Consider the following 26,820-nt stretch of genomic DNA (forward strand, 5'->3'; position numbering starts at 1 on the left):
CTCGTTTGCTGGGCCGCCCGGCTGCCCCGTCCGCGGGGCTGCCCCGCCTCGCCTTCTGCGGCTGCCCGGCGGCCGGGCGGCCGGGCTCGGGGCCGGCAGCGGGGCGATGCCGGTGCTGGTGGTGGCGGCGCTCCTCGAGCGCGGCGGGCGGCGGCAGGCTGAGCGGGGAGAAGGTGAAGAGCCCGGCGGCGGCGGGCAGGCCGGGCAGGGCGGCCGGGGGCAGCGGCTCCGCCGGGCCGGGCCCCGCCAGCAGCTGCTGGCTCAGCCGGGCCCGCTTGCCGCCCGCCGCCTCGCCGGGGGGGCCCCGCCGCCGCCGCCCGCCGCCGCGAGGCCGGCCGGGCCGGTCCCCCGAGGGGAGCGGGGGCGGCTCCTCCGGGGCCCGGGACACTGCGCACACCGCAGCGACCTGCGCAGCCATTTCACAGTCTCCCTCACACACATTTAAATGGCCCGAGCGCCAGGCGGTACTGCGCAGGCGCCGCGCGGCGCCCCCTGGGAGCTGTAGTTCGCGGCGGCGCGCCGGGAAGTGTAGTCCGCCTGCTGGCGCATGCGCGGGCCGCGGCACGGCCGGCCGAGGCGGGCGGCGCGGGGAGCTGGTCACGTGCCGCGGCGCTAACGGGCGGCGCGCGGGGCCGGGAGGCGCGAAGCGCTTCGTCAGCGCAGAGCCGGGGTGCGGGGCCGAGCGGCGCCGAGCGGGGGGGCTGCGGGGCCATGCCCGCCGGCGGCCGGCCGCGCCAGCGGCTTCATGACCAGTGATCCTCGAGTGGACCCGTCAGTACAACCGGCCGTGCAGGCCGATAAACGAGTTTTATTTTTACGGCATTTCTCACACGTCATACAATGCTTCATCGATTAAATACACGACCACTGAATTTTGGTACGACTTTCCAAGCAACATAAAACGTGAGCCGGACGTCGGCAGGCGCGCGGTGGCTGGCGTCGCAGTCGTGGCGGGGGCTTGGGCGGCATGACACGATGGCCGCCGGCCCGGCACGCGGGGACGGGCACAGCCCCCATGCCCGGCTCCACCGCGCGAAGGCGTCGAGGCGCTCCTCCAGCCTCGCGCTCGCTTATGTCCAGACCGCTTCACTGACTGATGGCAGTGGGTTTGGTACAACACAGAAATGTTGGCAACAGGAATATAAACTAGGTGAGGTCTTTTGTTGGTTTCTGCTGTTGAGAAAACGGGTGACTTCGGTGAAAAATAAGGCAGGCTCCTTCTGCCCTGTATTAAGCCATTGCTCCGGCAAAAGTAGCTTTAAACCAGCTTGAGTTCTCTACTCCAGTAGTGGTCAGTAGATTCCTCTCGACCAACATTCCCCAAATCCCACTATGTTTTTCTCTCTCTGCAGAAAATAATCATATAAAGCAGTTTTCAACATCTTTATCCCTCCCCACTGAGGATATAAATAGCAGTGGAATCTGGTGAGGAATCTGTCTAGAAATCTCATCTTCCGGGATACCCATCTGAAATTTTGTGCTGGAGAGTCCCAAATCCTTAAAAACAGCATTGCTTTAAAAATACAATGATATTTTGCTTGCTGTGATGGTGTTTTGTGTTGGGTTTTTTTCAGATAGCAAGGGCAGTTGGGTCAGCTAATTCTGCAGTCTTACACAAGTTTCTATGTGATCGATCAGCATCTTAGTCTTATTGACCAAAAATCGAGACAAATTTTCTGATTCACTCAGATGAAAAAAAAATTAAAGAAAAATTATTTCTAAAATCTGAGATGCTAATTCTCTTTTACTTCAAGTAATGTAAACATTTAAGGAAGTCCAGGTCTTTGATTACGGTAGACCTATACATGTGAGTGAAGTTATCCAGATGCTGTGTCTGCACGATCCAGAGTATTGTTCTGCTTTGGTCCGCTCCGTTGGCCTTCCGTATCATTCAACAGTCTTCGCTGGATCTTATCACCAGTTTACACTGCTTTGCTTCAGAAAGCTCAAATGCATCCTTTTGAAGTGAATACGTTCCAAAACACAACAAAAATGTATCCCTCCCTAGGATAAAATACCTATTCCCGGTTTTAGTTTCCATCCCGTTGTAAATTAACTGAAAGTGCCTAACTGCTGACACTTCTATATTCTTCTTTACTTCAAAACTTTAGTTGATGAAGAATGTGCAAGTAGTGCCTGAGCTACAAATATCATGCAACAGCTGTTGATGTATGTATTTTGATGGAAACCTTATTGGGATGAGCACTCAAGGCATATTAGGACTTCACAAATCTGCAACACCAAATCTATAAAACATATCTAAATATTCCATGCTGGTGGTGGATTTCTTGGTCCTTTAGGTTTTGAAAATCGATTTGTAAAGCCTAGGAAGAAATTTTTTTTTTAATGCAACAAATTCTGTATGTTATAGATGTTGATTATGTAATTCTTTAAGATAATATGGTATTTGAAAATACTTGCAATTTCAGTTCTTTCCGAAACTTTAAGATATGGTAGACTTAAAGCAACATCCTGTAGTTGTAAGTCAACTGGTGCAAAAACAGTCTATCAATGTGTCTATCTGACAAATACTGTCCTTATAGCATGAATATCAAGATAACTAGATTTTATGCCTAAGCTAATAAATGACTACTCTCTAGTAGAAGAATTTAAAATGGAAAACATGGTATTTCTCCTTTGCCATACTACACAACATAAGGCAGCAGGCCAGTGGCAATGCTATGGCTTTGTCGTCGTCTTCCGCTGTCTCTGTTGCCAGATAAAGGCTTTTAGATACAGGAAAGCCAAATACATGCTTCAGACTCTTCACACACTGAGAAACATTTGTCAGAGTAGGTTTCAGGGTTTGTGTTTTGCATCCTGACCTGTTCTTTAAACAGTTCGTGAATAAAGTCGTAAATGTGTAAAAAATAATAAGCATTATTTGTATGTTTGTAATTTGTTAGCCTTGTATGTGCATTTAGACTTTCAAAAAACGGGTACTTCCTACACCAAAACACAAAGAGAAAAACATACCAAAGTTAAGGAAAGACCTCGAATGGTTTGATGGGGCAGATTCTGATGGTTTTGTCAGTGAAGATGGACTACAGATGCCTAGAAATAAAAAGTTAGACTGAAGCAGTTAGTTACCATGGTAATTCCCTGAAGACTGGACTCAGATACGCCTACGGGAAAACACGTACTGCCGCACGCACGATAACACCAGGCACAGATGCTACTTCAGCACAAGACAAAGCTAAGTACTTTCCACACTAGCAGAGCTTGAATGCCACGCAGTTATAACGACATTATTTGCTCATAGCAGGGAGCGAGTGTACTACTGCAGCGCAACCCACTCAGAAAATGTTTGCTCAGAAGTGCTTTAAGCAGTTTTTAGCAGTCCTATTTTCAAGAGAAGCATTTTAATTTTAGATCAAAGAGAACTTAATGACAAACTCCTTGTTTATGCTCCAAATAGACTGGGCAGAATCCAGGATGGGGCTCGCATTCCCCACTGCACGCCTATCCCCCATTTTTAGAGTATTTGTCCCACAATACTGGTTTGAATGACCTGAAGAATTTGGTAATTTGAGTACACTGGAGCTGTCCCCAAGGTACCCAAAGGGCATTATAAGGGCACCACAGCATCCTTATGGTACTCCTAAAACAACTATTGCTATCCGGATGAGATGGTACTCAGCTAGCCAGCACAGCTCTGTATGTCCTACTCGAAAGTAGGCAGACGTGCAGGGCGTTTCACATCTGACAAGTTCAGGTTCTTGAAAATTCAATCCCACGTATTTATTTATATACTTGCTTAAAGCCATCAGGAAGATGCACATTAGCCTGAAAGACTTACTCTTTCTCACATTTTTCAATATTTTCAAGCTCTGTAGGAAAAAAAAGAAAAAGAAGGCTTGTTGGAGGAAAAAAATGTAGCAAGCAGTAGATCAGCTACTAAGATAAAGGGAATTCACTGATAAATATACATGTACCACATCTCATAAAAAGTATCGTGCCTACCAGCTGAGACTGAAATGCAGACTTCTGCCGTTCACTTTTTCTGTCTTTTTTCTAGCCAGCCCAAATGCCTCCAGTTTGTGTTACCCTTGCTGTTTTCCTCAACTGCTTTTCTGCTCAACCCTAACGTCCCGAAGGACAATTGCTCATGAGGATAATTAACTAGGGCCACAACAAGAGGAGACTGGTGATGAGCGGGGTCTGTCCCACACGGGAATTCAGACTCCACTCGAGCAACTTTTTCCAAGAGGAACTGGCACTTCAGGTGGACAGAGTGCTGAGGCATACCCATTTGCACGGGTATGGCTGTGTTACTCTGTTCCTAGTGCAGAAAGTGGTTTTGTTTGCAGTCCTACAACAGAATATTTTTTATTAGTCTTATTTCCTTGCCCGAAATATGAGTGGTCTCAAAGCAGGCAATTTTCACAAGGTTAGCAGTGAGAAAGTAGCAACAGCTGTAGCTAGAACGATCTCTTCTTCTCACCCCGTGCGTTTTCAATAGCTTTTTGTTTTGTTTTGTTTCTTTTACCTTGCTTCTCCTGAAGCATTTCGTAGGCTCTTTTGATGGTGTTTCCGACACATTGTTCTCCAAGCCTGGAGCATTCATGGTAGAATTTCTTGCAGCAGGCTGCAGACCTGGGAGCATACATCAAAACATTTTCAGTGGTCATTCATGAATCCTCCTGCTTTTTTCTAAGTGCTTTATTGTTGCTTTTCATTTCCACTAATGCAGCAGTTCTAGAAATTTCCAGCAGGTCCCCTAGTTGTGTTTACTTTCTTTATATCTGCTGAACTCTCCTGCAGTTAAGCTCTGCTGAACTCTCCTGAAGCACTACCATTGGCAAGGCTTTGAACAAGTGGTCCACAATCTCCTCAGCTATCTACAGGTTTAGGTGTAAGTATAAAATCTCAGTTACATGGCAAGAAAAGAACTCATCACTTACTTGCTGCATCAGCAAGAACAAATGACTCCGGGGTTCTTTCAGGAAGCGGGGGAGGGGAGTTAGAGCGATCCCGGGTTGCCTCTAAGAAAGCAAGGATAAAAGAGTTGGTTACCTGTCTTTAAATATATATATCTCTCTCAGTTCACTGAGAGGTCCACAGCACTCTAATCAGCATGTCTCAAAGGAAACACACAACATGCAGCAAAAGATGAGACAACGCTCAGCCTGAGGAGCCTGCAAGGGACATCGTCATGTACGGGGTGAGGCAGGAGCTGATTAGGAAATATAAAACTACCAGTTCATTTGGTTGCAGAACTGCCTAGTTCTGTTGAGAACTATGTAGTTGCAGAACTATCTAGCAACGCAAAATTTCCGTTGGACTGAGCACAGATCCTAAAGACATTTACTAAATATGGTAAAGCAGCTTCAGTCAAAAGCAGACCTTATTTCCAAAGATAATTTATCCCAGCATTAAACTTATACCTGTTCGTAGGCTCCGAAGCTTCACACTCTGGAAACAAAAGACAAGGAAGGTATTTCAAATTCCTGCAACCAAATGTTGTCCTCTTGCACATAAGCAAGCCAGAGAAGACAAAGAAATTATGTTACATGCAAACACCCTCCCCCACACACCTCCATGCTCATGTAATGGAAAATAGACTTACGCCTTATTGTTTCACTTTACAAAGTTATAGTTCAACTGTAGGATGATCAAGAGATGCCTAAATTTTGTTCAGCTCCTGCCTGTTCCACAGAGCGGTGTGAACCTCAGGAGACTACTTAACTCCCTGTCTTCATTATCCTTCTCTAAAACAGGGACAGTATTTTTACTACCTTGTATGGGATTTAGGACCCCCAAAAATACCGTTTGGAGTAAAGTAGATGTTGATATGGAGGAGCCTGACTGAGACCACATCTTCCTCCCAGTCCTGAACCCTGAAATAATTTATGGAAAGTACACAGTGCCAAAACTAGGGTCTTTCTCACAGAAGGAAACGTGATAAGGAAATTGGCATAGGGATAGTGCTGGAGAAGAGATAAAAAGCCACTTACCTTCCATGGTCGCAGTCTCACTGAGTCATTAAACATCTCTGAGTGTGACTCACCACTCCACTCCAGAGAGGTTCCAATATTTGTATTTCTGGCTGGAAGCTGAAAATCAGAAGTGGCCAGAGGAAATTGTCCTAGAAACAATTGAACACAAGAGAGGTCATTTCTCATCCCAGACAGCCAGAGCAAAGGCACTGCTGGGTGCTACGATACCTGTGCTACGATACCACGATACCAGACATGGGAAGAGCCCTCAGAGCACTTCTCAGCCCCTGCTTTGTTAAATGCACTTACCAGATTCACTGGCCACAATAAAGGACTCGGGGGTTCGCTCGGGCAGGGGCGGAGGATCATCATCATCTGGCTGTGGCAGGGTGGCTAATTGGGGAGACATGGACACATTACCTGCATGGCACGACACAGCAGAACTACAGACCTTAGCAGAGACTCTGAGAGCTGACTGCTCTTGCCCAGCCACACACCAGAGATGATGGTTAAACACTTCCTACTGTAGTTAAAAATCCAAATAGTCCTCAGCACCAATTCACCTGCTGCTAGCTGTGTGGCCCCAAGGGCACAATTCCAGCAGCGTCGGCAGCAGAATTCCCATTGCACAGGGGAAAATGATGAGCATACCCCCAGCACGCAGATAAGCTCACAGCTGGTGGTACCATTGCTGCTGGGCTTGTGCTGCAACTCCCATAACTTTCTGAGAGTCTCTAGCATCTAGATAACGAGCACACTTTTGTGACACTGAATCCTGAAGGGCCTGAGCAGGACAAAGCTGAGCAAATGCCAAAGCTGCAGGCAACGGGAAATGTCTGACTGGGCCAGGACTGACCAGATCAAGGAAAAATTCTACCTTCTTCATATGGCAGGTGATGGTTTTAAGGCAACAGATCTGGGCAAAACACTAAGGTTGAAGTCCTGGCTCTCTCAGTCTCAGTGGGATGTCAGTGTCCCCCAGCACGACACTCTGCAGAAAGGAGTGGTTTTTGACCTGGAAACTAGATCCTGAGAGAAAACCATTTCTGGGAGCTTTCTGAACGCTTCTTGGAGCACCCTGTTTCAAGAATTGGTCAGCACCAATCCCTGCCATCCTGTGAAAGCTGTACCGAGGTGACACAGTAGTCCAGAGCAGCTGTGTAACACCAAACCCAAAATCATGCTGTTCTAAAAATATTGTTTATTTTTAAGGCAGGATGAAACGAGTGCGAGGATGAAACCAGTTGCTCCCTCAGCTTCCGCAGGAACGCAGTCCCGAGGAGCAGCTACAGCCCTACAGACACCAAAAGACAGCGCACGCCACTCCCTCCAGCACACCGAAATGCAGAGGGACCAAGCCCAGCTTGTCGCAGTGCTGCACCACTTACTTGGGGAGGATATCCTCTCGTCGTCCAGCAGGGCAGCGTGGTGGGACACAGGCCTGGGTGGTGGGGAGCTGGCCACGGCCGGCTGCAGCGGGGCGCTCACAGCGCAAGAAGGGAGAAGTGCATCCTGCCCCTCCGCAAAGCACTCGGTAAACACTGGGGACACGGGGTCATCTGGAGAGAGTGAAGAGAAGTAGGGATCTTCTGCTGAGCAGAAGCAAGGGTGAGGACATTGCCCATGGTTCCTGCGGCCTGGGGGGCCGTCCGCATCTTGACTTGAGTGGTTCAGCTCAACGGGGGAAAATCCGTCCTGCTTCTTCACCTGAAAGCTTGAGTAACAGGCATTTAGCAACTCCGAACTCAAAACAGGCTGTGCACCCCCTCCATCCCATTCCCAGCCTTCTCCCCGCTGCGCCAGCACAAACGGGGTCGATGCAGTCCGTGTCAGAGGTGCTCTGCCACGAGGCCGTCTGCTGCCTGCTCCCTTCGGGTCCAGGTTCAGAAGCGGCTGCTCAGGAGAGACGCTGTTGAACTCCAAACTGCGGTGTTTCTGGAGAGCGTCCCCCGCGCCCCACTTCCCAGCGGCAGCTGCCTTCCTGCAGCTGATGAAGTTCAAAGTGCCAAAGGAGAAGGCCTGTCTGATGGGAGGGACCCCACCTCCAGAGCTGTTGCGTACTCCCGTGGCAGGCAACAATGTCAGGGATGCTTTGCTTTGTACCACCGGAGGAAGACGTTGGTGCACATCCTGTTCCTCTTGCTCTGAGCTGCAATAAAGCACCGAGATGTGAAGTCAAAGCCATCTAGTACACAGAAATCTCTGATAGCCTACTAACAAGGCCCCACAACATCGCTCCTAAGAGCAGATCCATCCCCCAGGAATGCAGAGCCCGGTTCAGCCTCAAGCAAGGAGCACAGGGACGCACTGTGCACCCTGGAGCCCCATTTGAACACCATCAAATAGTGAACAGAGGAGGCCCCTTTACGCGGGTAAACTACACCCTCAGTGCAGACTATACCCAAAAGCAAAATTATTTACAGAAAGCAGACACTGCAAACCAAAACATGCCCACAGAAAGATCCCGCCACCCTCTGAAGCCCATGTCGGGAAGCTAGCCTCCTCCTGCTTGCTGCTCCTGCAGCAAGAGGCGCTGGAGCGGCACGTGCAGACGAAAGATGGGACCAGTTGGGGGCAGCTGCGGGTGCACAGCTCCGGGCAGAGCGCTGAGATGAACCAGCACCGGGGTGTCTCCAAGTGCGTGAGCCTTTTTTTATAGTGCCCTGTGACGTATTTTCAGTTCGTATGTGAAACACCATGTAAGCACAACATGAAACAGACCCCAGGGCCGAAGAAGGGGACAGATAATGGCATGCAGGGAAGAGGCCGAGACTCACTCTCAGAGACACATCAGTGAGAAGAGCAGGAATTATGTTAGGAACAAACGTGAAAGGCAAAGAGAGACTCAAGGGAGGCTGCAGATCCTGCTGACAACTGAGATGCAACATTCAAACAGACCTGTGTCACAAAGCACACATAAAACAATGCATCTTCCTGAAATCGTATGGGTGACTGAAAATACTGACCCAGGGGACACTTGTGCTCTGGACTTACCAGGTTAGTAATCTCAGAGAATAAATATCTTCCACTGGAGTCAGAAGTGGCTTGGCTACAGGATGCCTTGTTTGTACCTAGTGAAAGAAAAGATTATAAAACAAGAGAGTGAGGAGGAAGAATGCAAAGAACACAAACATGCTATTTCAGGAGTTGGAATTTGTGCCAACTGCTTTTAATTATTAATGCAGTTTGGGAGTGACAAACACCAACTGAAAACAACAACTTGGAGCTGAAAACTGAGGACTGATCCTCCCAAACAGCAATTCCTTCCAAAAAGGTCAGCACCTTTTCGAAATGAGAGTACAGTGAGCCGTATACGACCATCCAGCTGTTCCAAACACCTGCAAAGCAGCCTGTGCAGACAATTCTGGCTTCAGGACCCCACGCGGGCATTCAGCCTGGTTTCATTTGTGACACTTCAGCAAACGACCATCCCCCATGCTCTGCAAAGTGCTTTTAGAGGACAGCGAGGTTTAGGCGGGCGAGAGGTTTGGCCAGGAGCTACAAAACCACATCCGGACTTGGAACTGGTTTCTGCATTTTGAGTCAACCTAGTCTTGCATCTCCTTTGCTTGTCCACAACACATAGAAAGAGGGTCTTTCCAGCTCTTTTCTTACTCAGCTCTGGCTTGGAACATCCTGCAAATCCTATGGCAAAACTGAGGCACAAGCCCCATCGCAGGATCCTGTTCCCAATTCTTTAGACAAAAGCTTCTGACAAAATAAGCTAACTGCAATCTTTCAGTCTTTACTAAGAGTGGCAATTCATTTACTTCAGCCAGATTGCAAACAGCTACACAGGCAAGGTAAGGTTCATGCCAGCAGAACAGCAAGAACAAAGAAAAGCGTAACCATGGATGTTTTGGATGTTCCTGTTTATATGCAACTTCGAACTAAGACCACATCGTTTTTCGTCAGAGGTGTATCAGGCTTGAAAGACTTTGACATGTTTTTCACAACATATTTTAGCCTAGTCTCTCCTATAGACAGGCTGTAATGCTAATTACCTCACTAGAATACTACCATGATGTAGACTAAGACTTTTAGCCATACCGCCTTGTGCACCCAAGCTTCCCAACCTAGACTGAAAGTCACTCTGTTGCTTGCCAGCACTCCATGAAGACAAGTTTCACTGGCACATCCACATGGAAATCAGCCGTTACTGTAGAATGTTGGTGCTTTTCTATTCACGCATTACATTAAACAATTATAAAAGTATATAGAAAATGGTTTGGAGACCGAAGAAAATTTAGCTCTCGCTTGGGGCCAAATCCTGTGATAAGCACTGCACGTTCAGGGAAACAGCTGGATTCTGAAAAGAGGCTCAGTTTGGGCATAAAGGGTAGCAGAAAACACAGCGATTCATTCCAGGTCTGCAGGGGAGACCTCTGCGGTAGGAATCTCGGTTACAGCTGGCATGCCCAAGGCTGCAAGAGGCAGTGTGTTTATCCTGGGGACTTTTACCTGTGAAGCAGCAGAATCTTCCTGGGCATCGAGTGCTTTAATCTGCCTTTTGAAGAGCTCAATCACCGCATTATAAACCAGCTCATACTGCTCCTGCGTTCCAGACAAATAAAACAGACATGAGAGCCAGCACCTGCAGTACTTTTAAATGGTCACCTGTTACCCACATCAAGCATCAGCCCCTGAGAGAAGCTGCCACTTTCCGGTCCATTGGCAGGGTAAATTCTCAGAAGAGGGAGAAGCCACAGCCTTCAAAGGGTTCACACTGAAGCATTTGGGGTTTTTTCGGGTGCACAAACAATGCTGTTCTGGATTGAGCTTCCTCTTCAGTCTATCTCAGCTGAGAAGAGTTCCCACCTTATTTCCTGGACAGTCCCTTGTTTCACAGCGTAAGCGTTCGATAAATCAGACTGCAAGCACTAAGCTATTCCAGCTGTCTACAAGGAAATGGTCAGCTACCAAATTCATTTCTGCAAAATCATTCTTCTGTTCAGAAAAGGGACCTTACAGAACATCTACAGGCCCCAGTTCCCAGCAGCACAACCGCTCTGTGTTTCCTTACTGCGAACCCTCCTGGGGAAAAGCTGAGGCCCCAGTATGGAGAGTATACCGGTTGGAGAAATTTCCCGAACGTACCTTGGTCTGCACTATGGAAGGCCTTTGCGTGCGCATTTCCTGGATCAGACGAAAAATACTGAAGTTCATTGGAACAATCTTGCAAAAAAGAGAAAAGACGAAAAATTACAGACAGGTCTAATTCCAAGCAGCTCCCAAGTTGTGATGCAGTTTAGAGCAGTACAAAATTCAGGCCTTCTGTTGCAAGAATTTTTAACAAAGGACCTGCTTAAAGTGCCGTTTTTGATTATGAACCAGCTTGCCTCCTCCCTCCTGTCTTGTGCTCCACAGAAAATACCCTTTTTATAACAGCATTGATAACAGCTGTGAATAGCACGAGGGGCAAGACACTGATTTCCCAGATCAGTGGGTCCAGGGTTGTTGCAGTACAGAAAGCAGCCACTCCTCAGAGTCCCAGAAACCTGCTGCAAGGCCAGGGATTACTTCACTGTTAAAACATACATTTTTATTGAAGAGTCAGAGTGAAGCGAGGTGTTAGTTTGGAAACCCTGGATTTCTGATGCTTAAGTGCGGAGAGACAAATATAGACAGTAAACTCGTATTGAAGAATGAAGGCCAGTGCAGAGCCAAGCTCTGAAGATCCTGCCAGAGGGAGCTACGGGAGGGAGGATTCTGCCCCATCGGTACGAGCACCGGGAGCTATTCGCATGAGATGGGGAAAGGAGCAACGGCAACGGGCAGTGTGTGGATGATGCAGAGCCTAAAGAGGGAGAAGCAGCACAAACTGGGAATGGGGTATCAGCAGTTTGGCCACCGCCATTCTCCAGTCAGGCTGCGGGGAGTTCCCATTCATGGCTGTCATCTGAAATACATCTGCATGCAGTCAGAGGGGAGTGGAAGGAGAGTAAGGGGAGAGAGAAGGCAAGGGAGAGACAGAGAGATGCAGCAGTGCTGCACACGGGCGCCGTTTGAAGACGCAGACTGGGCTGACACTCACTCCGTCCTTCAGCAGCTTCTGGGTGTAGTCGATTGCACAGATGACTCCTGTTCTCCCGCAGCCAGCACTGCAACGACAGTCACAGCAGGGTTGCTAGCAGAGGTCAGAGGATGGGCACGCTGTATTTTCTGACAAGGATATTTGAAAAAGACCCACAGCCTCCTGTGACCCTCCCATCCCACATCACGGAGGGTGCAGACCCACACGATGGCCCTGCTACTTCTGCTGCAGCTTCACCCGCCCCACGTAAGGCTCCACCTGCCCACAGCTCTGCTGCAGGCTAGAAGGCACATCTCGTGCCCCTGCGAACAGTTCTCAGCCCTCCTGTGGCCACCAGGCTGCACGTGGACATGCCCAGTGTTGGTGGTCTCTTAACTGCACGTGCTGTCGCTGGCCTGCTGCTGTCTCCTTGCCTGCACCTGGCTGTGCTAGCTGTCCTCAGAGGACACCTTTGCCTTAGGACTTCCTACAAGACGATCTTGGCTGCAGGCTTGTGCCGGCTGCCACCCGCCCTGCGGCCGCTCGGGAAGCGAGAGCGCGGGGGGCCGGGAGCCCTTCCCCGCCAGTGACCGGCTCACCCACCTGCAGTGGATGCAGACGGGGACGCTGTCATCCGGCTGGTAGCAGCGAATCTCGCCGATGAGCTCCAGGATGGGGTCAATGGATGAGGGGACGTCATGGTCTGGCCAGTTTTTATAGTGGAACTGGTGGACGGTGCGGATTTCCTGCAAGAGGAGAAGAGCGCTGGCAGGGGCCGGGGCCGGTCCTGTGGCACTGAGGGGATGCTGCCGTAGCTCCTGCGGGCGCAGACTGGGACATCGGCATGGCAAGGGGAAGCTGGCATGCTGCAGATGTCTCCAGTTCCCTTCTGCATTGGTAGGCAAAGGTTAGAGGTGCCGTTTGCAGCTGTTCTTGCTACAAAAGAAGCATTCCATTTTATGACATTCTTGATGTTACCAGTTGGCCTCACTTACCCAGGGTCTGATTTGCCACAACTGAAAAACAGCTTCAGAAACTGAAGTTTGAGTTAATTAATTTTTTACTTTCTTCGTACTGTCAAATCTAAAATAGCAGGCTGAGCAGCGTAAAATTTTCTGCACAAAGTGTGCCATATTTTAATATATATATAATAAAGCTAGCCAAGATGCATCTCCTGCCTTGACCTTTCCTGCTTACCTCATTCAGGGTCACCTTTAAAGTCCTAATCACGTACTCATTTTTCTTTTCTTCAGCTTCCTGCAGAACAAGAAGTTAGAGTCACATTTTCTGCGGATGACACAAGTTTCCAGTGCACGTGATGTGACGTGGTGCTCGTGGCAGCTGTACTCACACAGGCAACGGAGAAGGGACCCCAGCGCAGGGGAGAGCCGCCCACCTCTGCCCAGTACCGCTCACATTTCTTCTGTTGCGAGAAGCAGGACATGTTTGGTTACTCACCACCGGCCCACCCGCACTGTCTCCTCTCCCGCTCTGCCAGACAAAACTCATGCTGGGAGGAGGCCCGGCTCCTGCCGCTGGCCAGCCCCAGCCTCCCCTTCCCTGGAGCCATCATTGCCGGTTTTTCCCTTCCAAAGAGGCTAGCCACACTACTGGAAACGGTTTAAGAATCTGCAGCTGGAGACTCAGGAAACAGCTCGTATCAAACAGAAACTCGCTGTCACTAGTGAGATCTAATAAAAATCTACATCTCTCCACCCTGCCCTGGCACTGTCATGGCAGAGGCCATCTCTGACACGTTACTCACCTTTCCCATTTCAAACTCCATACAAGCCATGACCACAATCTGCAGAAAGAAAGTTCATTAGAAAAGTCTGCACACAAGTTTCTTATCCAGGCAGCAAAACCAAACTTATCTCTTGCAGGTACTTATGAGCAACGAGCAAGTTCCGTGGGCTGCCTTCCCCAGAGTCCCAGACTGCATGGCAAAGCAAACACCTTTGCATGGCAAAGCAAACTCAGGACATCATCCACAGCCCAGGTGCGAGGACCCTTCCCACTCAGAGCCCCAATGCAGAGACAGCCACGAGCAGACTCCTGTCTCAGCACGAGTGTGGATGAGGCTCACGGGAAGGATGCGGGGCAGACACAACATCTGGAGTAAGACCCTGACACTCCCACTGTCTGCTTAGTCAGAAAGGACTTCTGGCTGGCTGTACGGACAACTTTTCTTTTTTAAAAAAAAAAGAAGGGCATATAAATCTGCACCTTACCAGGACTTCATACTCCCAAATCATCCTCCAAAAGTCAATGACAGTAGTGGGGAGAGGACCCTGTGTTGCAATGTATGCTCTTGGCCCATAGACGCCCTAAAACAGCATTCAGATCAGACATGGAGACATATTTGCACAGGTCACTAGCAGAAGTAAAGTCATCCCTCTTTCTGAATCTTACTTCTATTCAATGAGCCCATTAAGGACTTAGAAGGGCTTTTATATAGTTCAAATTTAGGCACCTAAATTAAATTAAGCAACCAGAAACCAACGGTGTGCAAACCTCCCAAAGGAAGACCCAAGCCAGGGAGCTGGGCTTGAGGTGAGATCTGCTCCCAGAGACCACCAGTTCTTGCAGTGCATTTGGGAGCTTGGGGGTGATGTTGCAACAGCTGATCCAGCTCTCCAGTGTGCAGCTTGGCACATCTGCGGCTGTTGGCCAAAGAACGAACCATGATCCCCTGTGAAGGTCTGTTCTTCTGCAGACAGGTTACACAGAGCCCTCAGTCGCTACGGTGGAGAACGAAGGAAACCTATTTATCTATCAGAGAAGGATCGTGAGCACAGGAGAGTCACAAAACATGGAGCTCCTGACGGAGAACCTGCCCGCGTTGACCTGCCCTATTGCTCGCTGCTGCAGTGGGTCTGAGCTGTGCTGCAGTGCAAGGCTTCCTGCCTGTGCACTGGTTTCAGGCAAGGCGATTCTGGCCACAGGCAATTTTGCGCCACTGTCACCCACCAAAGGCAGTAACACCAACGAGGAAGTCAGGCCTGTGAGCCACAAACTGTTCCACGACCCGCCCCAACATGTCCCTTGCCCTGTGGCCTGGTGCCTCTGTGCTGCAAGGGGTGTTTTTGAAGGACTCAGTGATTGTACACATCTTCTTTACTTCAATTACCCTTGAGCACAGCCCAGAAACTACTGCATAGTTCTTTCACTCACCACAGCCTCGGGACCTGCTCCTCCTGGCACAACTCAACCAGGCAGCACTAACAGCTGCTACAAACACCTTTGCATTGCAAAACACCATGAAAGAAGCAATACCTTGATGAAGTTGGCATTGATGTAATGAGAATCTCCATCTGATGTGATCAGGGACAACTCCACTCTGCTGTGGTCAACTGCAGGCACAAAAGCAGAAGAAGCAGTAGTTACAGTTTGTCTTTCATGGTGGTTGAGCTCCCTAGACCGCAGCACAAGGTGCCTTGGAGGAGCACATGCATCAGAGAGCTCATCCCAGAGCAGATGACTGGTTGTGCAAGCAGCTAATGCTTCCTCCTGCACCTACCGATAGCCCTGCACAGAATTGCCATTGCCTACACGCAGGCAGCAGACAGGCAGCCTTCTTTCAGAGTGGTGGTGAGCGCTTAGGCAAGAGCTGCAGATGCTGCCACTACCCCAGTGCAACGCCGGTCTCCTCCTCTGACCATGAAGCAAGCTAATCACCCTGCACTCTGTCTTACAGGCTCAAATGAGGTCTGTGGGTTTAGATTTTCTTTTTTTCCAAGCTAGAATGGATGAAAGGGACAGTCTGCTCTGATCCTAGGACAGACTCTTCTTTGGAGACTACTGCACCAAGCCAGGACAAGCCACAACATTTTTTAGCTGTAGTCTGCTTTGTACGTCATGGAGACACCTTTGTCCAAAGCCGTTCTCTACAAGGCCTTAGAAAACAAGTGGTTGCAATGCTACCCAGAAAGCTTGCACAGACAATTATTAGAGGATGTGTTTCCTACTGAATAGAAGTTCTTCTGCCTGTAGAAAACACGTGCCAAAGCATTCCAGACCCTGCACCACAACAGTCAAAGGTAAAGCTTTAAATCTGAACAACAGAATTCAAGGCCAACTGGCAGCCAGTGATATGGTCACGTGCAAGGAACTGTGCCAGCAGATACTGGAGGAAGAGCTAGCAAAAAAAAAAGGCTGAATAGGAACATTTGCCATTTGCAACCTACAGGGTAAGATGTCCTTGTATCTGTTCTTTTTGATGTTCTCTGGTTGCTCAGATGCTGCTGTAGGGTAGATTTTATCCGATCTGTACTTTGTTGACTGCCTTTTCAGCTTCTGTGGTAAAAGAATGGAACAAATTACGGCAGATGTGCTACATACAACACACTACTAGAGAGTATGTGTGAAGGTCTCTAGAGGTCAGGTTCACTACCACAAAGCAAGGTCGCACCATTAATTGTTTCCCGAGTGGCTTTTCTCAAGGTACTCGGAGCAAGAATAGAGACAGAAGCCACCTGAGAGTCCCGGCACAGGCTTCTGAAGAACGGAAAGTGTGTGCCAAGGCAGTGCCCACATGAGGCTCAGGCACATAGGCTTCTGAAGTGAAATGATGCATTTGTACAGCAGATAAAGCATTGCCCTCACAAATCAGTGAGACACAGGGGAATCATTCTCAGTATAAATGGCACCCAGATAAGAGGAGTAACAATGTTCAACCACCTTTAACAAATTATATCAGAAAAGCCAGATAAATCAATTATTTTTCTCACTTTGGTAAAGATGCTCCGATCTGTAGCTGCAAACAGCAATGCTCAAGCCACGAAAGGAACACAAGCAATCAGAGCAAAGTAGCTGCATGCACTGATGAAAGAGAAAGGAGAAGGAGTCCTAGGATAGAGCCTTAGGGGTATGAATCTCTCCTCTCTTTCATTTCCAGGATAAAGCTGCAGCACTCCTAGAGAGTTCAAGCATCTTTTTCATGCCAAAGCATAGAATTTTATTTCACTGACATCAGCTTCTAAATAACACACACTGTTCATTACCATCAACTTCGAAAGCACCATTCTTGCTGTATTTTTTCTTTCATAATTTTTTGTCTACCTAGCCACTTTTCTTGCCACCAAGGGGTGCTTTGGATTTAAAACAAAAGGCCATTTCTCTGATCAGTGTCTCTACAGTTTGACACTCGGAAGGGTAAGGCTGTCTTTCCCGCCACGCTGGAGCCACACCTTCACAGCCCTTCTCCTGGACAACACTGCTGGGGACACAGGAGAACCCTCAGTACCATGTGCCTTTATGAAAGAAAGGTGTGCAGGGGTGAAAAGCAAAGGGAAGGGACCACGGGCACACCTGAGCTGCAGGGTGAGAGGGTTCTTCATGCCTCCTGCACACCTCACGGTGACCCGCCTGAGCGGCTAACGGGAGGTGGCAACGGTGGCTCGGCCGCTCGCGGCGTGGGGAAAAACACGGCGTGGGGCCGGTCTCGGGTCGCCCAACCGAAATAGCACCATGGTCGAAGGGGCTAGCACTGAGGAGGCGGCAGGCCCTCCTGCGGGTACCAGCAGAGCCCTCCCCGGCGTGCTTGAGGGCTCGGAGGCTGCAGCTCTGGCACGACAGCACACGAGCAGGAATCGCGGGAGTCCTGACGGTTTAAGGGCCCTGATTTTTAGGTGCTCACCATAAATCGCTTCGAGAGTCAGCTCACCAGTGACCTTCCCACAGGAGCTCATAAGCATCTGCGTTTCAGCTCTCCCAAAAACTCTCATCCAGTTTTGAGAATCCCGTCCCCTGTCCTTCCTTGCTGCCTGCTCTAGACGAGCACCTGCGAGGACACGACACCCTTCAGGGCCTGCAGGCAGTAAGCCACAGAGCGATGATATTTGCCAAAAGGCCACATCAGGAGCTGGAGGGCTTTGTAGCTCGTACGTATTTGATCAAGCCAAGCAGCCCCTTAGCAATACCACAGATAAAAGGTATATACAGCAACATGTATCTCATCTCCGCAGTATTTCTGTGCACAGATATTCAGATTCAGATCCAAGTCAGAGTTGCTGGGTTTTAACATTAAACTGCAATTTTTAAACCCTAAATTCTGCTGCTCTCCAGCCACAATACCACAGGAGTCGCATCTCACTGACCTGGATGGAATCAGTCAGGAAGAAGGTACAGGAGGCCCAGGACAGTCCATGTGTCCAGTCTCTATTAATCAAGAACATGGGGGCAGGCACGGTGTGATAGAAGTGGTGGGGGCAGGATGGTTTTTGTAGACTACACATCCCTGTAACCTCCTGAGCTCTTCTGGTGTTGGTCGCATCCTCCCCCTGCCTCCTTCCAGTGCAACCCCAACTTCCAGGGTAAGCTTTCAAGGAAAGGGCATCACTTAGTATTGAAGCCAGTCTTCGCATAGCTGAGGCTCTGAACCACCTTACTTTTCTGTCCCTGCATAAACTGACATAAAACTGCTTGGGAAATGGCTACATATGAGAAAGCAAGCAAGAGCAGTAAGAATCAAACTCTTGCTGTGAGACTGCACAAACAGAAAAAGGAGACTCAAACAAAAACCCTGTCATTTACAGAAACACCACCACAATTGGCATGTACAAATGCTTGTTCACAGAAAGAGAGATATTAGGATGGAGAAATAGCATTGAACATCTCTACCAAGTTTGAAAATGCAAGCCATCACAATTGTCTGTTAAGGCTTCTGCACTTGCAAAAGTGGCCAACAACTCAGGCCATCCTGGGAAGATCTCTTCCCAATACAAGAGGAAACACAGCCCTGACCACTTCTACCTGCCATTTTGGTCAGAAAATTAACTGTACATTTGTCTGCTAGAATTAGCACATGCACCGAGGGTCCACAGCTCTGCTGCCTCGCACAGCACAGTACAACGCCAGCACAGCAGCGAGAGGAGGAAATTCAGCAGCCTGTGACAGCACTTTGTTCCATGGAACAACAGGCTGTCACTGCAGGCTCAGATTAATCATTTCCCTCCAACCCAGACACCTGGAAACCAAGCACTAAGCTTTTCCCAAGTGTTTGAAGTACCAGTCTTCACTAGTATAACAAAGCAGGGCTGGATCTCCTGGGGACTCCTAAGTAACCCCTGCGCCTTCCGCAGAGACCACTGCCTGAGGCAACCCCTATCTGGAGGGGTAGCTCAGGGCCAGTGGTTATTCTGGTGTTTGAGACATCTCAGATCTTACAGATGTACCAGTTTTACCCTTCCTTATGTCTGCTAAAGCTGGGCAATGCCTTTGCTTCTCAGAGCAGCCCAGACAGCCTGCCAGAACAACCTTCCTCTAGCTGATAGATCAGTAGCCATCACCAGCCATCAGTTTTAACTGTGAGACAGTGGATTGCCATCTAAGACTCACCCCTGCCACCCAAACAAATAAAAAGATGTCAGAGAGCTCACAGATCTTGGCACTGCGTAGATCTCAAACAGCTAGAGACTGCAGTACACCAGGGAAGGCAAGAGCCATCAGCATTTTTTTGCTAGTTTTGCCTTTAGAGAACAAGAAATTCATTTCTAGGAGGGGCCAGAAGCATTGCTGGACGTAGAGCACATGCACTCATTGCGAACGGATGCACGAGCCTTTCCACATAACCCAGCACAGCACTGGAGGCTGGAGAAATGGCCCGTCCAGCTGCTCAGATCACCGTCTTCTCATGCCTCGGCCAAGGTGCCCGGTGTCGATGAGAGGTGGAACAGTCTCGGGTCCACAGGGCATTTATCTGAACACCCGCTCCCTGCTCTGCAGGTGGTATGGGGGCAGGGTGGGGGCTTTCTATTGAGATGAAAAAAGGAAAAGCTATGTCAAGTAGCAACCGCAGATCCCTGACAGGAACATGTGTATCGCAGATATAACAGACTGCAATGGGGAGAAGGGGCAGTGGCTCCATATTCCTCACTATACCCCCAGTTGTATTACGAGGCAAAGTGAAACTGCGTCTTGACAAGTGCATTTGCAAAGTAGAAAACAGGAAGCACTCGGGTAATTATTTAAAAAGCAAACAGTTTTACTTTGAATGCAAACTATTAAATCATTCTTCTGTCTTTTCATTCCTTTTACCCCAGTTAACTCCTGCGTCTCTTTCAGCTGTAAAATTCATAGACAATCTTATTGTTACATGCAAATCACATCCCCGTTTGAGGAGAAGTGACTGAGCAGTTCTCCTTTAAAATCAACTGAAACACGCAGCCATGCCTTAAGTGAACTTACCAAAAACTCGTCTACGAACTCTTCTCGGTTGAGCTTCTTGCCTTGGACCCTTTCCAGGTTTTGCAGCAGAATCTCCCTTTGGTCCATGTAGCCGGAGACGGAGCGCGACTGGCCTGCCGCACCTGGGAATGGACATGTCAAGTGCGTGCCGCAGCGGAAGGCAGCAGCCCGGAGAGCACTCGCGGCAGGCTGTGGTTTACTGACTTCATCGCAAGTCTTAAAGGAAATTAGTACGTAACAGATATCGTGGTCAAATAAAAGAAAACGCACAACCTGGGGCCCTAGCGCCTCCTTTTAAAACCGCACGCACTTCGCCGGCGCCCCACAGCAAGGGCAGGCACGCTGAGCTGGGCAGCAGCCTCACGGCAGGAGCAGAGCCAGGGCCCGGCCGCAGCGTGCCGCCCGCGCGTCCCCCGTGCACTGTGCCACCACGGCGGTCGGGTGTTGCAGACCAGAGCCGAGCACCCCAGCATCTGCCTTCCTTAAGCACCGTGTCCAGCCGTCACCAGCAGCACAGCCCTGCCGGGCCACGGTCCAGAGGGGCAAGCACGGCGGGCAGCAGCTGAGCACGCGTGCCCACGGCGGCCGTGCTTCCCTGCCAGGCGGCCGGGGGGAAGGCTTCCGACTCGGAATATGCTATGGCTAGAAGAGTCCCTAAAACAGCATGCAAAATCCACGGTTCCCCTTCACACTTATAACTTACCTCGTTTTCCACATTAACTGCAAAATATTTTGAAAGAAAACTTCAGGCAGATGCTGAGCACCTGAGCCTGGCTTGCACGTGTTATTCCCCTGAACTGCACAACTGCTTTTGAACAGAGAAAACCTATCGACATGCTTCAGGTCAACTCTTCCAGCCACAATTCCCCACGTTTGGTAGCTTGGCCCAGGAGACAGGGTCAAATCTGACTCCAGTAGACTACAGAAATCCAATTAATTATGCCAGCCTAATTCACCTCACTCACTCTCAGTAACACTTACAGGTACTCTAAAAAACCCAAAGGACAAAGTGGAGGTCATTCTGAAGTGGGAAGGAGATGCAGAGAGCAAAGTTCTCGAAGGCCATCCATTTTTTCTACTTGTAGAAGTGGGGAAAACTAAACTGAAAACAATGCCCCAAAAACCAAAAAAAAGTATGGGAGTCACAACCTTGATCTTCCAATATCTTACATTTTGCACAACGACTTCAGACTGGTTGTACCAAGCCTGTTTTTCTTTCTGATTGTAACTATAGTCATTAAATGTATTCCCCTTCTGTGTTTTCTCGCAGGTCAGGTGGAGAATAGCTACAAGATTTCTGTATCCAGCTGCTAAAAGGCAAAGGACTGCTGATGACGCTGAAAAAGCCATCACTCTTAGTTTAAAATAATGTCAATTTTTAATTTTGAAAAAATAAGCCTTTGAATCACCTGAGAGGAACAGAGAGATCTTTAGAATAACTAATGGAAACGTGTTTAAAACAAATGTTCACCTCACAAATCTGAAAATTAACATTGCAGCACTAAGCACTAACCTAGTGTCCTGGTTTTGGCTGGGATAGAGTTGAATTTCTTCCTAGTGCTGTGTCTGGGATTTAGTATGAGAAGAATGTTGGTAACACACTGATGTTTTGGTGGTTGCTAAGTATCCTGCTAGTCAAGGACTTTTCAGCTCTGCTAGGTGCACAAGAAGCTGGGAGGGAGCATAGCCAGGACAGCTGGCCCAAGTGACCAACGGGGTATTCCATACCATAATGACATCATGGTCAGTATATAAATAGGAGGCGTGGTCCAGGAAGTAGCGATCGTGTTTCGGGTATCGGTCGTTGGGTGGTGAGCAATTGCATTGTGCATCACTCATTTTGTATATTCTATCATTATTATTATTATTATCATCATTTTCCCTTCCTTTTCTGTTCTATTAAACTGTCTTTATCTCAATCCACGAATTTTACTTTTCTTTTTTCCGATTCTCTCCCCCATCCCACTGTGGGGAGTGGGGAAGTGAGCGAGCAGCTGTGTGGTGTTTGGCTGCCTGCTGGCTTAAACCGCAACACCTAGAAACCTTGAATAAGAGTGAAGCCCACTTTTATGGCTAAATTGAAAAGAAACACAAGGAGAAGAACAAATTAATAACAACAAACGCTTATCAACTTTTGGTTTTAGTGATATTTTAGAATGTCTTTTACACATTGCTTATCTGTAGAGTTCTGCTTGCAGTCTCTTGAAGAAATACAACAGCATTTCTCCCAGCTAAATCAATGAAAAGCCCAGCTTCACCTTCTGGAAAGTAGTATAGGCTTTTCTTTCAATTGTCCAAGTTCTCCTGAAAACAAACAAAAAACACCCATGTGTAAGTATTTTAGAGAAAGAATTCAAGGCAGGTTTAAAGGAACCAAACGGAAGAGAAGGACACGGGATGGAGGGACGGGTGACCCGCCTCCCGCTGTGACCCTCTTCCGGACCAATTTCATCCCTTCCCTCGGTAAAACACACCAAGCCAGGTCTGTAAAGATGCGTGAGCAGGACGGCGCTTTTTGTATGACCCATCCTTCATTATTTTGATTCTCATCTAAGGGAGCAAGCTCAGCTCCCAAGATACCTAGATAAGAAATTAAACCCTGAGACAGAGAAGCAGATGGGAAGTTTGATGCTGGCTTCAGTAAGACTTCACCGAGGTGTTTAGCAAAGCCATGCTCCCACAGCTTATACGCTGAGGTAGCTGCACGTGTCTGGGGGACGCGCTGGGCATCAGCGACGAGCCGAGTGAGGCAGGTGGGAGAGGTGAGAGACACAAAGGAAGAGCCATAAACACCCAGGCAAACATCACCACCACCTTTACATCCTTACCCATCCGCCGCAGGCCTCGATGTAGCTTCTCACTTGAGAATTCCCATTAATCATATTTATGAGTTGGTTGGGATGCACCATAGCTAGGCCTTTCTTAGCAACATGCGTTAGCAATTTCACAGAAACAGAGAGAAAAGCTGTCTCATAGACCAGCTCGGGGTTCTGGTCACTCCAGCTCCTGATGAGAGAGTCCACGGCAGCCCCAAACTTCTCCGTCTGCAAGCATCAAGAGGGCAGTTTGAGCTGCTTTTTAAATGACAGTGTGATACGTAATTCTTGGCTCAAAATCCAACATTCAGTTAAATTCCTGCATTTGCTGCTTCTACCCACGACTAGAGCAGGTGACCCCACAGCTTCCTGGTGATACCCGTACAGGCGGGACACTCGAGGCAGGGCTCTCCTTTACTGCGGCTTGTACAAACTGCAGCAGCAGAAGCATGGTTGAGGCCTGGGGAGGACAGCTGGTAGCCTGACCAGAGGTGCAACGAACCTGGAGCTAGAGCTGCCTGCAGCGCTGGCACAGCAGCGTGCTGGCACGCGAGCTCTGGCCGCAGGGCGGATCACCGGCCGCAGCTGGAGCACCCGCTCTGCCCTCTCACCGCAGTCTTCCTCCTTTCCCCCTCTACACACCAGCTGCCCCCACCAGCTCTGGACTGCAGAGCATCTCCTGCAACGACAGGCCAGCCCAGGCAGCTCCAGGGCTTCTCGGGTGATAAAAAGCAGCTCCTTTGGAAGAGAGGAGGAGAAAACGCAGCTCCCAAAGTGCCTTGTCCGGCTTCTGTCCTGGCGGCTTGCATGCCGCCTGCGACACAAAATGAAGGGAGGCTGCGGGGTATCGCGCCCCTTCCCCTCCAACCCCCCTGACCCCTGCAGCGTAAGCCGTGCTTCTCCGACAGAAGGTGACACCAGGCCAGCCTACAGAGAAGGAGCTGGCCAGGCCAGGCAGGACAAGGCGTGCTTTACCTTTCCCTTGAGCACTTCAGCAAGAGGCTCTGAGGAAACCCTTTCGAAATCCACGTTGCACTGGTCCCCCATCCGCCGCAGACGACTGGCGACCACGACCGGGTCAAAGGGGATTGGAGGCTCTCCCGCAGGCTGCGCAGGCTCTAGAGCAGACAGCAGGGAGAGGCGTTCCAGCATAACGCGTTAACGGCGGAGAAGGAGAACACGCGCTGACAGCCCAGCCTCTTTAGCTGCCTACTGCACCCAAAACGCTGCCTTCAACGGGCACAATGGTAGTTACTGCCTCAAACGCTCAGGGGGTTAACGCAGGGTAGTCCTCTGACAAGACATGTTGGGAAATGTAGAACCAAAGTCCCTAAGGAATATCATACAGCCATTCAAGTATTCATTGATTTACAGGGACCAAGGGGCTCTGTACCAAGGGTTTGTCCAGGTCTCCCTCCTCCCACCTCAGTTGCTTCATGCCCAGGTCTCTGTTCATCCCCACTCCTGTTTCTCCAAGGGCATCCCTAAGGCCTCTCTTTTACCCCTCCGGGTTCCGGCAGCTCCTCCTCCCAGGCTGCCAGAAGCAAGCAAGGAAAGTCAGAGGACTTGGAAAACATCTCATCTCTCTCTTCTGACTGCAGTGACACAGCAGCATCAATCAATGGCAAAGTTCTGCCGGCATTCCCCCAGCATTTCGAGGCTGCAGATCATTGCGTGCAGTCTTCGGAGAATTTAGATATTATACTCAGGGTCTCTTCTGAACAAGTGCAAATTGCAACGTTTTAAAGTCTCATAGTGACACAAATTTGGAAAGGTTTTCACAAAGGAGCAAAAGGCATACTTCACAAATTTCAAGTATATAAAACCGTTAGAACTTCTCAGTTACACTACTTAAAGGGGCGGGGGGAGGAGTGCCTCAGTTAAAGCGTTTTTCCCTTAAAGTATCCTGAGGGGAAAAAAGCAACAAAGTATTATTTATTTTTTCTAATATGACCAAAACCAGGTTCAGCCAGAAGGAGCTACCCGACACCGAAAGTTTCAGCAAAACCATTTCCACGTTTGGCAAAGTCATAAGGAACCGAGAGCAGGATCTTTCGACATAAAGCAGTGGGCAACTTGATCTGGAGGCATCGCTTCCTGATCCAACCCCCCTCCCTCATCCAGCCGCTAATTCCAGCTAAGCTCGCCTCATTCAGGTGCCAGCACTCGGCGCCTGCAGCCCTGGGCAGAAGCCTGCGTCTCCCGGGGGTCTGGGGCAGTTCCACAGTGCTCAGGCCAGCGGGGGCAGAGGCACAAGCGTCTAATCCAGGAGAGGGAAACGAGCAATGCGCTAACGGAGACTTTTTCTTTAGGCAAAATGACAAACTTCCATGAAGCTTTTGAGAAATGGACTTTGCTTGCTATCTGGTGTCAGTAAGATCGCAGTGTCTCTTAGGATATTTTAACTGGTTTGCTGCCGAGAAAATAATGGGAAAAGCGATATGAATACAGGCGAAATTCTGGTTTCTTGCAGCATTGCCCAGCAAACCAAAGTAGCCCAAATGGTATTAGGAGCTTTGTGAAGCAAAGACCACATTCTGTCTTACATGCTAAAGCGACTGTTTTTATCCAATAAGCTATATGAGCTTTCTTTTTGATAATGACAGTTAAAACTTGTCCCACCCTGTTGGTTTGGTGCAAGTTACTCCGGACCTGCGGACCCGTGCGGGGCAGAGCAGCCGGTGGCACCTCCCCTGCCAGCACTGCCTGCGACCAGCACCCACAGCCCCAGGGAGTGGAAAGCGGGGTGGTCGTCCTTCACAGCCCCCATTGCCCGACCCTGCCAAGGCAGACTGCAGCTGTGGGCTGCTCGGGATTCAAACAACTTTACCTTGCTCTAGCTTTTCTCCCAAAACAGAGATGGCTTGGAAGCCACCACAAGCCTGCATTTCAGGAAACCCAACAACCCCAAGCTACAGCCTGCTTCCTTTAAGTGTTCAGTCAAAACGCTCCTCTGTCATCTGCAGCAAACAAACCATTTTTTTCCTCCCGCACAGGCCCTACCTTCCGAGTCTGTCTCCAGGTTCCGGCAGTCAGTTCCTTCTTCACCTAGGAGGTCAGAGAACAAGGCTTCCACAACGCACTTTGTCTGCTCCTCAAAGGTGGCCATTTCAGCGTGTCTCCCCACTGCAGAGCGGGCAGGAACACCACCGCAGCTGTTCTTCTTTGCAGGTGAGCTTTGCCACCGGATTTTGGCTTCCTTTTCCCAGAACTGCACAGGTTCTTCCTTCTGGGAATAGTATGACCCCAGACTCCGCCCTGAGACAGCACGACATGCCAGTATTTGCTCTCTTAACAGTCGTCATTCAAGTTATGGGTGTGGTTTAGTTTCAAAATAAGTCACTTCTCTTAAGATCAACTGAAATAAATATTTACAAGTTATCGAAGACTATTGACCTGTTCATTCATCAGGAAAGGTGCCTGGACAAAGGCTAGAAGCTCCAAGGCCCATCCCAGACAAAGACTAGACTCGGTCTAGCCACAGCACAGTAAATGATAGCTTGCCAACAAGCTATCAACTATTTTTTTTTCTGAAAACTGCATAATGCCAATGCTCCAATGCAGCTCGCCATAAGAACAGAGATACAACATATGCATAAAGACACTGGAAACTGTTAACAGGAGCCCTGCTACAGCTGACTTACCTACCTTTGAATTCACCCGTAGGTACCTCTCCTGTTACAGTAATTTGGCATATGAGACTGAAATAAATTGTTGCACAACTGTTCCTTAAAGTCTTGCTGCAAGGACGTTGAGAGAGAAAAGCCCTGTCTGACACGGAGGCTGGACTGCAGTTCTCTCCGGACCCATGGCAGTGATTGCATGACTCCATCCCGCAGACTTCAGAGTTGAACAAACAAGGACT

General features: G+C 49.2%; 3 protein-coding genes across 9 annotated transcripts in view; all 3 read right to left on the minus strand.

Moving 5' to 3' along the window:
• PHTF1 (putative homeodomain transcription factor 1) overlaps positions 1-453 on the minus strand; it is a 31,724-nt gene extending 31,271 nt beyond the window's left edge. For 2 of the 6 annotated variants that reach the window (XR_012677356.1, XM_075174243.1), the window contains exon 1: positions 1-436. Coding sequence is in view for 5 of the 6 variants with exons in the window: in XM_075174243.1 (XP_075030344.1) it covers positions 1-418 (418 nt within the window). In the remaining variant the exon portion in view is untranslated. The other 4 variants (XM_075174242.1, XM_075174240.1, XM_075174241.1 and 1 more) reach the window with 4 other exon arrangements.
• Positions 454-758: 305 nt separating this feature from the next.
• PTPN22 (protein tyrosine phosphatase non-receptor type 22) lies at positions 759-22,392 on the minus strand. Its single transcript, XM_075174252.1, has 22 exons — positions 22,307-22,392; positions 20,140-20,355; positions 16,140-16,248; positions 15,229-15,305; positions 14,184-14,279; positions 13,718-13,756; positions 13,304-13,375; positions 13,150-13,209; positions 12,556-12,698; positions 11,974-12,040; positions 11,037-11,114; positions 10,401-10,493; positions 8,934-9,010; positions 7,328-8,088; positions 6,249-6,332; positions 5,958-6,088; positions 5,388-5,415; positions 4,905-4,985; positions 4,490-4,596; positions 3,800-3,830; positions 2,977-3,054; positions 759-2,324 (listed from the first exon to the last, which is right to left on the minus strand). Exons 2-22 carry the CDS (start codon positions 20,224-20,226, stop codon positions 2,260-2,262), a joined length of 2,364 nt encoding a protein of 787 aa, XP_075030353.1. The 5' UTR covers positions 20,227-20,355; positions 22,307-22,392; the 3' UTR covers positions 759-2,259.
• BCL2L15 (BCL2 like 15) lies at positions 20,677-26,790 on the minus strand. Of its 2 annotated transcripts, XM_075174258.1 has the most exons (5): positions 26,604-26,790; positions 25,959-26,213; positions 23,931-24,073; positions 22,968-23,183; positions 20,677-22,443 (listed from the first exon to the last, which is right to left on the minus strand). In XM_075174258.1, exons 1-5 carry the CDS (start codon positions 26,785-26,787, stop codon positions 22,426-22,428), a joined length of 816 nt encoding a protein of 271 aa, XP_075030359.1. In that variant the 5' UTR covers positions 26,788-26,790; the 3' UTR covers positions 20,677-22,425. The 2 variants fall into 2 exon arrangements, with proteins under 2 accessions (XP_075030359.1, XP_075030358.1); XM_075174257.1 differs by lacking the exon at positions 20,677-22,443 and having other exon boundaries at positions 23,090-23,693.
• Between the last annotated feature and the right edge of the window lie 30 nt (positions 26,791-26,820).

Source organism: Calonectris borealis, chromosome 26 (assembly GCF_964195595.1).
Source record: "Calonectris borealis chromosome 26, bCalBor7.hap1.2, whole genome shotgun sequence".
Lineage (NCBI taxonomy): Eukaryota > Metazoa > Chordata > Aves > Procellariiformes > Procellariidae > Calonectris > Calonectris borealis.

Bases quoted from the DNA above. Each gene is read 5' to 3' on its own strand.
- PTPN22 (XM_075174252.1), bottom strand. From the start codon at position 20,226: ATGGACCAAAGGGAGATTCTGCTGCAAAACCTGGAAAGGGTCCAAGGC. The intron at 16,249-20,139 runs GTAAGTTCACTT...CTTTTACCACAG, and splicing joins AGTTCGTAGACGAGTTTTTG to AAGCTGAAAAGGCAGTCAAC. The intron at 6,089-6,248 runs GTAAGTGCATTT...AATTGTTTCTAG, and splicing joins TATTGTGGCCAGTGAATCTG to GACAATTTCCTCTGGCCACT.
- BCL2L15 (XM_075174257.1), bottom strand. From the start codon at position 26,787: ATGGAGTCATGCAATCACTGCCATGGGTCCGGAGAGAACTGCAGTCCA. The intron at 26,214-26,603 runs GTAGGTAAGTCA...GTGCTGTCTCAG, and splicing joins ACCTACGGGTGAATTCAAAG to GGCGGAGTCTGGGGTCATAC. The intron at 23,694-23,930 runs GTAAAGCACGCC...TCTCTTCCAAAG, and splicing joins CTGAAGTGCTCAAGGGAAAG to GAGCTGCTTTTTATCACCCG.